This window comes from Neopsephotus bourkii, unplaced genomic scaffold (genome assembly GCF_033783945.1).
Source record: "Neopsephotus bourkii isolate Nb327-2 ecotype Australia unplaced genomic scaffold, CSIRO-AGI_Nbou_v1 NB_318, whole genome shotgun sequence".
Taxonomy (NCBI): Eukaryota; Metazoa; Chordata; class Aves; order Psittaciformes; family Psittacidae; genus Neopsephotus; species Neopsephotus bourkii.
This window is the reverse complement of record NW_026900826.1, coordinates 6,231,648-6,243,931: the sequence shown is the minus strand read 5'-3', so window position 1 is coordinate 6,243,931 and position 12,284 is coordinate 6,231,648. Positions and strand designations below refer to the sequence as shown.

General features: G+C 38.0%; 1 protein-coding gene across 3 annotated transcripts in view; it reads left to right on the top strand.

The window, feature by feature from the left end:
- The window catches only part of THSD4 (thrombospondin type 1 domain containing 4), a 314,820-nt gene that overhangs the window by 90,049 nt on the left and 212,487 nt on the right, over nucleotides 1-12,284 (top strand). For all 3 annotated transcript variants that reach the window (XM_061347531.1, XM_061347529.1, XM_061347530.1), the window contains exon 6: nucleotides 12,070-12,172. In XM_061347531.1, coding sequence (XP_061203515.1) covers nucleotides 12,070-12,172 — 103 coding nt within the window. The remainder of the gene's footprint in view (nucleotides 1-12,069; nucleotides 12,173-12,284) is intronic.

The window sequence follows — 12,284 nt, the reverse complement described above, 5'->3', positions numbered from 1 at the left end:
GAAGTTTTCAAATCCTTTTTGAATTAGGAGGAATTCATGCCATTGCTCCTAAGTATCATAGTCAGTTCTCTTGTCTGTTCTTGGTGTTTGTACATGACAGATAGTTACCATATTTTAGCATAGGAGTTAGACAATTTATATACTTTTAGCACCATTTATATGTTTGGGGTTTAGCTTGAGCATTCTGGGAGCTAAATTTTCCAGAGGCTCTGTCATCTTCCCAGTATGTATTTTCTTGATTTTTAATGTTCAGTAGTATTTCCAAAGGTACGGTTAGCAGTAGTGCTTCAGAATGTGTGGTACTGCATTTTTCTTCTCTAAGGGTTTTTTTTTTGATTTCTGAACCTGTTAAAGGGTGAAGCTGGACAAGTCCATGTACTGGTTGAAGTTAATTTGTGTCTAAGAACAGCTGAAAATTCAGACCCTCATTTATGCGTAGCAATAACATGATATAAAATATTAATAATTCTTCTAAGTGCCCCAAATCAGAACCAAAATGCCTGTCAGTTGCCTAAAACATTTGTTTCCTAACTTCCCAATGAACTGTGGATGGTAGGCTTCACACAGCAATTGGAATTGTCTGAGAAGTTACCATTCTTATTCTTACAGTAAATGAAAAGCCTGTGTCATGGAGGAAAGAGGGAGAAGATCCGGTTATCCAATCACTTCATCAGTTCTGAATAGCAGCATTAGCACTCCAAATACTGTGGAGTGAGTTGGAAACTTCATTTGGGTGCTTGTTGAAGTGCAGTGGTTTTTGTTGTTCCACACTAAACCATGACTGCAGGGTGATCAGGGTAATTTAGATGTGTGGCCTGGTTGTTGTTCAGACATAACCTCTGTGCCAAGCTTTGAAGAGGAAATGGATCCCTGAAACTTTGACTTCAGACTTGCAGTCAGACAGTTGCATTCCTGGCATACTGTAGATTTGCTTAATAGGGTAATGTAAGTTTGAGTAGTTGTCATTTATCAATATAGACAAGTGTTGTGGGAGCTATTTAAAGGCATTCCAGCTCGTCTTTGTTTCTTTTTGTCATTTCATGTTGGCAAAAGTCTTTGCTTGAAATTCTGAGCATAATTATTCAACACTCCTATAATGAACAAAAAATTTGCATTTTACCTATGTTAGTTTAATTGCATCCAGGTTTTCGAGGCGGAGGAAGCTGCAAATGTCTACAAACTTAGAGCAGGGGAAATCTCTCAATTAATTTACGATTTTTCTTTTTTTTAACGTTGTATTTAGGAACATTTGTTTACTATTCTCATTAATTGAAGGTGTAGGAAATACCTGCTGTCAGATGTTCATCAAGTGTGCTGTGTGTTTGTCCGCAAAAAACACCTTTGCATGCAGCATATTGCTCACATAGAGACATGCAAGTGTAATTAATAAAACAGAGCTTCTTTCTAGTGATAGGTTGCTAAGGCTGTTTATCTTCAGACTCTTGATTTTTCTTTGTGGAAAAGCCAAGCCTGTATGTTTTGTATCTGTCTCTGCAGTGTTGGAGAGGCAGTGGATGATCTGTAGAGGGAAGAAGCCAGTGAAACACCCCCTGCTCTTTTCTGCAAACTATCTTTGGGTTTTGGCTTCACATTCAGTAACTTTCTAGCCAAACAATGTACTGTTTTCTTTTTCTGTATTTCTGTTTGCATTATCATTTGTTAAAGATAGCAAGCATATTAATTATCTTGACGGCTGGTTTTAGACCTCACTTTGGGTCACTTTTTGATGACAATATTTTGTGATGGTGCGTAGTTTCAGTTTGAGCAGCAAAGTGCCATTAAAAGGACTCTAAACTGAAAAAAGTCAAACCTGCAAAGATTTAGAGCTTTCAGCACTAGAGGTTTGTCAGCAATCCTATGGTAACTCTTGTCTGTTAAGAAAAATTGTTTAATTACCTTATAATTTATTATTTTACCCCAGGGAGCCTGCATAGACCAACAGTTATTAGTAATGCACTACTCAATGTTGTTATTTTTATTATTCAGCCTTTGGCTCCCTGCCTTAAAATGCTCCTCGCAGAAGATGAGATTCTCTAGGACTAGTCATTGATACTGTTACTACAGTGTTTGATTTAACATTCACAAAGCTGCTGTGTGATAGCAAGATCTAATCTCTATTGTAAGAAAGGGAGCTGAGATATGGAAGAATGTGGTTTAAAAAAAGCATTCAATAATTTAATGCTTCATGGTGAGTAATTGAGATTAGAGTTATTTTTTTTCCTGTGTTCATTATCTATTTATTACTTAACAATGTCAAAGCAAAATTTGCATTGGCCAAAACTCTAATTATGATTTCACAGCTCAACTGGAAATCAAATTTGGAGGTTTTCAGTCAGACCCGAGTGGAAAGCACATAGTTCACAAACTTGAGAAAGGACTGGATTAAGTAAATTGCACCATATGTGACGTTTTTCACTCAAACTAGTAGAGTAGCTAGTTCCACAAATTGCAGACTGCCTTTCATGTTCCTTATTCTCTATGTATACTTACTAGCTTCCACAGTCACTAAGACAGATTATATAAATAACTCTTCTAGCTAAGCCTTCCTGATTACCCCCAGAGTAAGTCCATTCTGCACACTGAATGAGTTGCAGATCATATGGAAAAAACAGCATGTAATCATATAGTTAAGATGGGACCTTGCAGGAAAAGAAAGAGCTAAATTATATAGTAATTGTATGGACAATCCCTTCTAAGTTGAGGTTAAACATTCTTTTAATGTCATCTGACTTACTGTGTGTAACTTCATAGTTTTAAAACAAAATCAAAAAAGCCTTCAAAGCCAGAATACCATCATGCGATCCATCGCTGTTCACAGGACTCATCAGAACACTGCAGCTGAGCTAATGGTAGAAGGCATTTGCCCTCTACTTCTCTACAGGGCAATGAAATGTTTTGCCATGGTGTTCAAGGGTCTTTCTCACAACTGTTTCTGCCATTTCGCCAAGTACAGCCGCTCTCTGCTTCTTCCCTCTTGCAGAAGTGGTCCCACTATATTTTCTTGCTCTGTCTCACTTCTCACTCTCTTAGTACCTTGTTTAATATTTTCCATCTCTTCTCCCCATTTCTTCTGCCACCAATCTCTCCTTCTTCTATTTAGGTTCCCCAGCTTCTCTCCAGTTTCACTTTTTTTCTTCTCAGTACCTTCTTCAGCTGGCTTGATCATCCAGTCTGATGTCTTCAATACCAGTCCTAAGGTTTTCTGAAGTATTCCATGCATTTTAGGTACAGGCATTTGCATTAGGCCTCCTCCTTTCTTTATCCATGCTGCCTGCAACAAGCTGAAGGGGCTATTAAGTGCAGAGGGTTTTCATTTCCAGTGCCTACCTCTGATACAGACCTCAGAAGTGCATACCTATAGCTGCTGGAAAACTTCTCAGCCTCTTTTAGCCTCAGATGTGGAATACACTTCTTGTAAACAGATTGTTCCAGCAGTTTAGCTGTGGAACTTTAACAATTTTGACTGAACGTGCACAGAGAATGATTATCAGCATTTTTTCAGAATCTTGTGGCCTGGCTTTATTTGGGTAGATTTCCATATAAAGGCAGAGGATGCATTCTTGACACAAACCCACTTTCTTGGCTGACTTCATTTTGCTCATTAAAGAAAACAGGCACTTCTATTTTGAAAAAATAATAAAAAAAAATATTATCAGAATCTTTGAAGCATGGGAACAAAATAAAGCATTTCCCCGCCTTGTCCCCCTTCAGACTCCTTCTTGGGATGAAAAACTTCAGTCAAAAAAATGAAACTAAGACAGATACCAGGAGTGGAAAGTTTGAGTTTGAACAGTTGAAGCTTGACAAGTTCATAAGTAAATGGACAGTGCTACCAGCTGTGGCTCTCCCGAAGTATTATCAAATGTGGTAAATGTATCTGCTAGTTAAAGGTGCCTTTTTTTCTTCTCTTTTTTTTAAGTCGTATGACCTGGGAAGAAAGACTATATTGCAGGAACGGTGCGTGTTGTAGCAGAACCTCATTTCTGTTGGAAACGAGCTCTAAAATACGAGTAATGCTGTAATTTCTGTTACATTTGGCTCCTGCAAACTCCGTTATTTTTAAGTTGCTTTAATGATGATCTGTAATTGTTCACTTTTTGTGGAAAACGAATTGTTCCACATTGTAGGTAGGTTTTTATCTATTTGTATTGTTTTATTTTTTTTAATCGAAAAAGAACAAAATGCATTCTCTCAATGGACTTAACAGAATTCACCCTAAATGTAGTAACTTCTGTGCCTCATATAGCACTGCATAAACATTTCTGTTGCCTGCAACAGCAGGCTTGTCAGGCGACAGGTTGTCAGTTAGAATAGAAATCTTTCTCTAAGAATATTGAGATTACTGCTGTAATAAGAGTTTTTAGAAAGTGGAATATTATGGTAATACAAAACAAACTTTCCTAAGCTTTCAGCCCTTCTGCTAGAATCATTCAGGTAGTCCTTCCTCCCACACAAAGGCCAGTCATTTAAATGGAATGCGTGCAATTGAATTTCCATTGAAATTGATGAGGCTTTCATACAGAAAAAGGATTATTTCCTTGTACTGATGAAGCTGATAGAATAAAAGAGTATAGTGAAACCTTCATGACATAAAGACTGCACCCCAAAAAGAACAGGCTGCTCCAAGAACATTGTTTTTAAAAATTTAAATACTGCTGGAGACACTGTAGATGTTTTATTGCATTGACATCATTTTCTACAAACTGCAAGGACTAGCTGTATCATCTTTGCTTGAAGCCTGTTGATTTCACTAGATCAAGTATGATATTTCACTCATCAAGTATGAGTTTCTGTCAGGGTTTTTCAAAGCTGATATTGGTGGGGCCTTTCAAAAACAGTTTTGGAGTGGCTGATTTTTCTGGTATAAGGCATGCTACTTATAATATTAAAATATCTTTAGTACATAAACCGAACATTTTCTGGGGAATACTATTAAGACGTGCTCTATTTTTCAGATATAGTTGAACAATATAGACAGATGAGAGTGAATCTGCAGTGCGGCTGAAGGCTTCCATGTTAAGGCATTCTTCAGACTTTGAGCCAGGTTGTGTCAAATGGAAATAACTTTTCATTGATTTTACATTAAATGAGGCAATAGTGTGCAGTTTAAGCACCTTGAGCATTATGTAGTGTTTCTAAAAATAGATATTTGAATGAAGGGGTTCTTGTATTTTGTGGATTTTTTAATATTTACATAGAAAAATGATACCACTGCTGAGACTGAGAACAGCTGTTGTACAAAGTAGTTATGATTTCTGTTGCAAATGCCAAGCTTTTGATGCTTGATTGGGATCATGTAAAGAACATTCTGTGTGCACTCTAGTCTCAATACTGAAATACTACTTTGCTCAGGGAACTGGGCACTAAAAGAAGTTTGTGACAGTAAAATAGTAACTACATTTTGAAACAAAGGCTTGGGAATGGGTCAACAGTCATCTGGTCTTTTGCTGGATCAAAAAGAAGACTATCAACAGTCAACTGGCTAGATCATTGGCAGGTGTGAATTGACATAGCTCTGACTTCCATAACACACTTGCATATCACTTTACAGCAGATGATAGTCTGTTCCAGCAAGGTCTGTTTTCAGTATTTGTCTTCCATTTTCTAATTTTTCAACTTAGATTTTTTAGAAACCTGTTATTGTTTCTCAGATTGTTTTGTTGTTTGATTATTTGCTTTGGTTTCTTTGGAATAGCATTTGTAAAATCTTAGCAATAAACAGAAATGGGTGATTTCCTTGACACATTTTTGGTACTAATGAGGAACTGTTAATTTTCCTAGTTTAGCTTTTTGGTGAGCCCCTCCTAAGCTTACAGTGCCAATTTTTTCCAGTCATGCACATTAGATCAGCGTAGATGCTTTGTGTGGGATGGGTGAGTGGTTAACTTTTTATTTAACAAAACCAAAAGTGGACTTGAATCTTTTACAAGTTGTTGAAAATCTTAAAGAAAGTAAGTTATTTCAATCCAATCACAAGGGTCTGTCAGTGAGAATTTAAAAAAAGCCACAAACCTGTAAAGTTAAGCAGAAATACTTCTTTTTCCATCTGTTGGGTTGATCTTTCTTCCCCATTATTAGACATACGGTGTTTTCATTGGGAAAGTGTTATGGAAGGGAAAGTGACAGATGCGCTTGCCATGGTATGCATTAATGCTTTATTTGTTTGATACATTACAAAGTTAATAAAGATTAGGTTTGGGTAACACTTTAAAGACTTTTCTGGTTAAATTCAGAGGACTTTCTTAGTGCAAAGCTGAAATCATTAATTGAAAACAATGGTTCTTAAGTTCCAGACTGAGATGGTAGCAGTTCCCTTACCCATGGCAGTGGTAGACAGCACGTACCTCAGGGAAGGCAGCCACCCCGTTGTACAGCTCTGCCATGGACCATTTTCCTTTCCAAACACAATCTCATTCCCAGCTGAATGGGCTGTGGGCGGAAATAGAATGATTTTGTATTGTGCGCACCTCTAAGGTCTTTTCCATCTATGACAGGCAGTCCCTTGAAAGCAGTGAGGGTAAAAAGAAAGGCTGCAACCCTGTATTACTTGCTCCCTTAGACTCAGCATTGCTTCAGAATCTCTGGTTAGTAATGAAAGTTAGTAGTTCATGACAATTGTCGTAACTAACCTTAATCTCCATTGCAACAGACATGTAGGTGTAAATTCATAGCTTCAGGCAGTGCTGACATTTCAGCAATACAGGTGCTCATTCCCCATAAACTTGTCCAGATACCAGTGCATTCACAGATGATAATTTTTATTCCATTTTCAAGCCAGACATTTATAGTGCACTGTCTGTGGTCATGGGCTGTAACTAGAGCTGGCTAGCGCTGGTTTTACTGCAGAGCTGCCCTTCGCGTTATTTTTAACATGTAATGTTTTAAAGTTTCTTGCATGTTTTTGTTTTTCAGAAGCACCAATTCCATTTGAATAAAACCCCTGCCCGATATTTTGTGCCATGGGTATCTAGACACATTCAGTGGACTTTATTTCTGTCTGTAGTAGGCAGACTATTATCTTCATGTTTTGTTGCTGTTTTTAAAAGTTAGAACTATTAGGGGAATAAAAGCATCTCCATTAGTTTAAATTCTGGAGGTCTTTCAGTGTGTTTTCAGCTAGACAAAAGTAGGTTGCTTTGATTCTAAGCAACACTGATAGGGGTGTCTTTGGTTCTTGGCAAAGAGAAAAAATTTAGCAGAAGAATTAAAATTTGAATGACTCAAGATCCTGCTTTTAGATGTGAACACAGAACTTCCATAGGCTTCAGGAGGAACAAGGCACTTCAGAGCAGAAGTTCCCTGCAGACATGGAGGATTGTTGCATGAAGAATTGGAATGTATATAGTCTGCATTTCGCAAGGACTTGCTGCTTTTAAGAATATGTTCTGAAAGTGAAAGAAGAATCTTCAGATTACTGTTTCAGAAACAAGTATTTTAATTAATTTTCTTTGGAGATGTGTTTATCCTTTGGAATGTGAAAGGATTAATATGATTAGATAGAACCACTGCAGGAAATGAAAACTGGAGTACAACTAGTACAACTTGGACTTAATTTAATATATAATATTGTACACACAGAAAATATGAATTGTGAATTATGCCTGAGTCTGGAGAATCCAGAATGACTCTAGGGCCTGTCTGGTGACTGCAGGTCATAAAAATGAAACAGTGCCAAAAATCTTAGTCGATGTTTTAATTGCCTTTAGAGGTGGTTTCAGGATCAAAATGGCCCATTTATGCATTTCCAGAAGTGCATTATCTCAGTGCAGCTTTCAAACAGCTTTGCTAATGGCAGGCTTGCATCCAGTGTGAGTGCACATCTGCTGGCAGACTGATAATTTTCTGGTGCTTTGCCAGCACTTCATTAATTAACCAAGGTGTTGAAGATTGGTTAAAACCCTGTACTTTTCAAATGTTTCCCAAAAGCTAAAAAGCCAATAGGGTGGTTTCTTTGTTTTACAGTCTTAGTTGTACTAGCAGCTCATTTTCAGAGTGTTGTAATGGTACATGGCAAAGAGAAGTACTCTGTATTGTTGTCCTCAGAATATTTTCATACCTGTGTGTCTCAGATGAAACTGAGGCATAAATAAAGCTACTCTTTCAGAAGTACAAAGTTTCTGTCAGCTGCAGACAGATGCATTTCAAGAATTTGACCTGAGGTCCAAAACCACAAAAGGGTATTTCTAAAATGTTCTGTCATAAGCACTGCATGCCTCATCAACACAGTGCTGTGCTGCTGCTGTTAGTTTCACGTTCTGAAAGCACAGGAAGAGAAGTTGGCCAGGATGTCACACTCATTGAAACAGCTGCATCAAGATGCAGCAGTGGAAGCTCTGAAAGGATCTTACCTGGTGAGAAAATGTCCATCGCTTCGAAGGTCCTGCATGCTTACTTTACAGCATTGTTTTTTTCCAAGCAGCATGTTTTAATTAGGAGAGACATCTAAACCCATACAAGGTTATGGATTCTAGATGCTGTTTCTAGATTTATAGTGCACAACTGAAAAAATAATTATAAAAAAACCCCTAAAACAACATTTCCCAGCACAGGGTAGTTTTCTAGATAATTTATATCTGCCTTTACATGATGGAATCTGAGATTTATCTTCATAGATGCAATGTGTATGTTTTGCCTATCTGGCCTCCACAGACCTGGTTAAAAAAGCAGATTTTGTTTCTTTTCTTTTCTTTATTACAAACACCCAAAGGGGCCATCCTGGTTTTTTATCAACCCCCCTATAAAACCCCCCTTCAGGTAACTCTTTCAGTAATCACAAAAGAAACTTAAGTTTTTGAGGGAAAAAAAATAATTCCGGATCTGTGATTAAAAAAGCAATGAATAAAGTCAACATTCTGTTTTCAACAAAGCTTTTCAAGTCCCTACGAGGCAGCACAATCCTAATGCCCTCATATCACGTAGGGGGAATCACACAGTAAGGCTAAATATTTTAGCAAAGTTCATTCCGAAGGCCTCTGGGAGATTTTGGAAAGAGATCCAGGTTGTTTAAATCCTAGTACTCTGGCTTATTCACAGGAACATTCTTGATCTGTAAACATGCCAACATGCCTGCTTTTTAAAGCAAAATTGCTGTTTGTTTGGGAGAGGGCCAGGAAAAGTGTAGGGATTTGCCATGGGCAGGCCCTCGGACAGAGTGTGAGCCAAGCACAGGTGGGACCTGCTGCATGTGGTGCTATGGGACAGCCTGATCTGTCCTCGGTAAGCTCCCTCTATCTCCCAGCTGAGTGTGTGAGCTGGGAAGCAAATAATGAAGTACAACTAATTGTAGCTATGAGCTTTCTTTGGCATTGTCATTTTCTCACACCAGTGCTTGTTGCTGTCTTTTAGGAGTTTTATATTCAAGCTATATGTGTTTGTGACAGAGGCAGTAATAAGGTGTAAAGGTAGGTTGCATGATCAAGGAGTACATAAAGAAGAGAGGCCAAGAGAGAGTGCCTGGCACTCTTAGGTCTTCCGTAAAAAGCTCCGGGATTTTATTTTCAGGGGGGCTGAGCAGGAGGTGGTGTAAAACTGTCATTTCATTCAGCTGTGCATTAAGATGTTAGGCAGGGGTAATAAATGGTGTATAGATGTTGACTAGTCTATAACACAGAGCATAGTATAACTTTTTTAAACCTTGATGATTCATAAACTAGCAAGTTTGACTAGTTGTACATGTGGGTAGCTTTCATGAAACATTTTAAAACGAGTATGATCTGTAGGTCACACTCTCCAATCTTAACTCATAACTTTATTTTGTAGTTAAAATCTGATGAAAGAAATAGGGGAAAGAAGACTGAGTTGGGACTTTTAAAATAGCAGGGATGTTACTGAGTTAGCCTTTTCTTCTGATTTTGGCTTGATCCACACAATTTTTAGTGTTTTGTCAGCCCTTTGTCCTGCTTTAAAGCAATGGGGCCTCTGTCCTGTGAGTAACTTTCAGTAAGTTTAGAAACAGAAATTGTAGTTATATAAAAATGATCTTAGAAGGGGCGGGTGTCACTATTTTTTGTCAACAGCAATGAATATCTTGGTCTTTTTATTCATACATTATCTGCAGTTGGTATGAACGGGGTGTACAGGAAATGGTTTATGAGCCAGAAATACTGGTACACAAGAGCACAAGGCTTAGAAAAGGAAAAACAAGAAACAACAAAACTTCACAATAGGCTGTCAGAAAATGTGTGCCAAAAAGAAAAGGGGAAGAACGTTCCAAAAAGAAACCCTTCAGGCTGCGTTCTCTGTTGGTGCAAACTGATGTCATTCTGCAGTAAGTTTATGTGGTGACCCTAATTTATGCCAGCTCAGGTTCCATCCTTTCACCTTAGGGATATGTGCTATAATTGGTTTCCATGATAAATGTAAGGTTCCTAGCCATGGTTGGTTGGTTGTTGCAGCTGAATTTCCCTTGCTGCATTGCTGTCACAGATGTAAGGATGTGTATTTCAGTTGCGGAAATACAGCTTTGCTTTCAGCATGTGGCACTAAGAAAGACTTTTGGTCCCACCCTTCCCATGGAGTTTGGTGGCTCATTGTCCTATTTTCAGGAGGCTTTTTTGTTCAGTTGTGGGGTGTTTTTTTTTTTTTTTCATTAGAAGGTTTGTTGAAGAAACAATATTTGCATGTACTTGGAGATCTCCAAAGGGTGGGTGAACAAAGCACAGATGGCCATTTGGCCAGAAACAGTGTTTATTCTAGAAGATTTGTTACTGTGATTCTCATAGAAGATAAAGTCGTCCATGAACCTTCCCCCAGGCATGTCTTTGGTACAGTTTATAACCCACTTGAAAGCTCTTGACTTTAACATCTTGCTGATCCAGTTACAAACGTCATCATATAGAGATGGTGGATACAAAGCAGACTCCTCTGGGACCTCTGGTGTGCTGGCTTTCACTGCAAAGACAACCAATCTTTTCCCCTATACAGATGTAAGAGAACCGAGTTGCAGTTGCAACAAGAGCTGATCTTACTAATCCTCTTGCTGTTCTCTTCAAAAACAGTCATTTAGCCATGCTGCTTTCATATAATGCTGCCTCTAGATTTCCCTTGAAATGTCTCCTATAGGAAAAAATATTCTGCTATTCTAGTCCGGTTCTTCAGGTGGTTTGTATTGCTCTTGAATAGTGTTTTTATAGCCATTTTGATAATCTAAAGGCTACCTGAAAAGAATGCATCTGACCAAAGCTTGTCCAAGCATAGAAATTGTTCTAATTAACCCCCACCTTTTCTAGAAATCTTTCTCCCCTTTGTGTGTGCCCACACACAGTGTAGCCTTCTCCTGTAACTGCTTGAGTGTGAGGATACAGGCAGAACAAAGTACTTAAGTATTTAACTTGTATTTACTTTTGGAATCTGCTTCACATCTAAGCAAGGGTTGTCTGCCAAAGGCTTGCATTGAAACTGACTTAATAAAAGATGTTACTTCTATCTGTAAAACTTGCCCTGCCTCAATATGTGTGTGTGTGTGTGTGTGTGCGCACATGCTTGTATATCAGAAGCCGTTTTGACTATTTAGCTTCAAGAACTCTTAAGCGAGCATTTGGAGGCACAGCTTGAAATACAAAGGAGTGTTACAACTGAACCCAGGACAAGACTGTAATAACAGCATGTTGAAATAAAAAAGTGGTATTATGGTATTGAAGCATAGGATGAGAAGAAGCTGGTGTGGCCAGCTTTTAATAAGTTATGGAAGCATGTATGTTCAGTGTTTCAACTCTGTTGAATCTGAGCCCAGAAACTTAATAATGAAAAATGTGAAGCTATTGTGGACAGGAAATGATTTGGATGTAATTTATTGAATTTATCTTCAAATGTCATCTTTTTGCTGAGCAAAATGACAGCTAAATAAAAAATGGCCTTTTTATGGTACAACTCTTCCAACTTTAACTCCACAAATTCTTTCTTTTTATTTACTTTTGATACTGTTATTTAAAAGCACACTGTTTGTTACCTGTTTTAATCTCATCGGGATTAGAATTTGGCAATGCCTCCGTTAACTTTCTAGAGTAAATAAGTAAGAAAGCAGTCATAACATTGCCGTTGATTCTAATGTGACTTCTTTTTTCTAAACAGATGTGTCCTGAAAGCAGCAGAAATATCAGAGAGGTGCAGTGTGCATCATACAATAACAAGCCATTCATGGGTCGATTTTATGAATGGGAACCTTTCGCAGAAGGTAAGGGAAGACAATTTGGTTTTGTATTATTATACAGATTGCGTTTTGGAAAGGTAAATGTGATTTTTATCCACTCAAAGCCATCATGCTTTGACTGTATCTTCCTCATTTT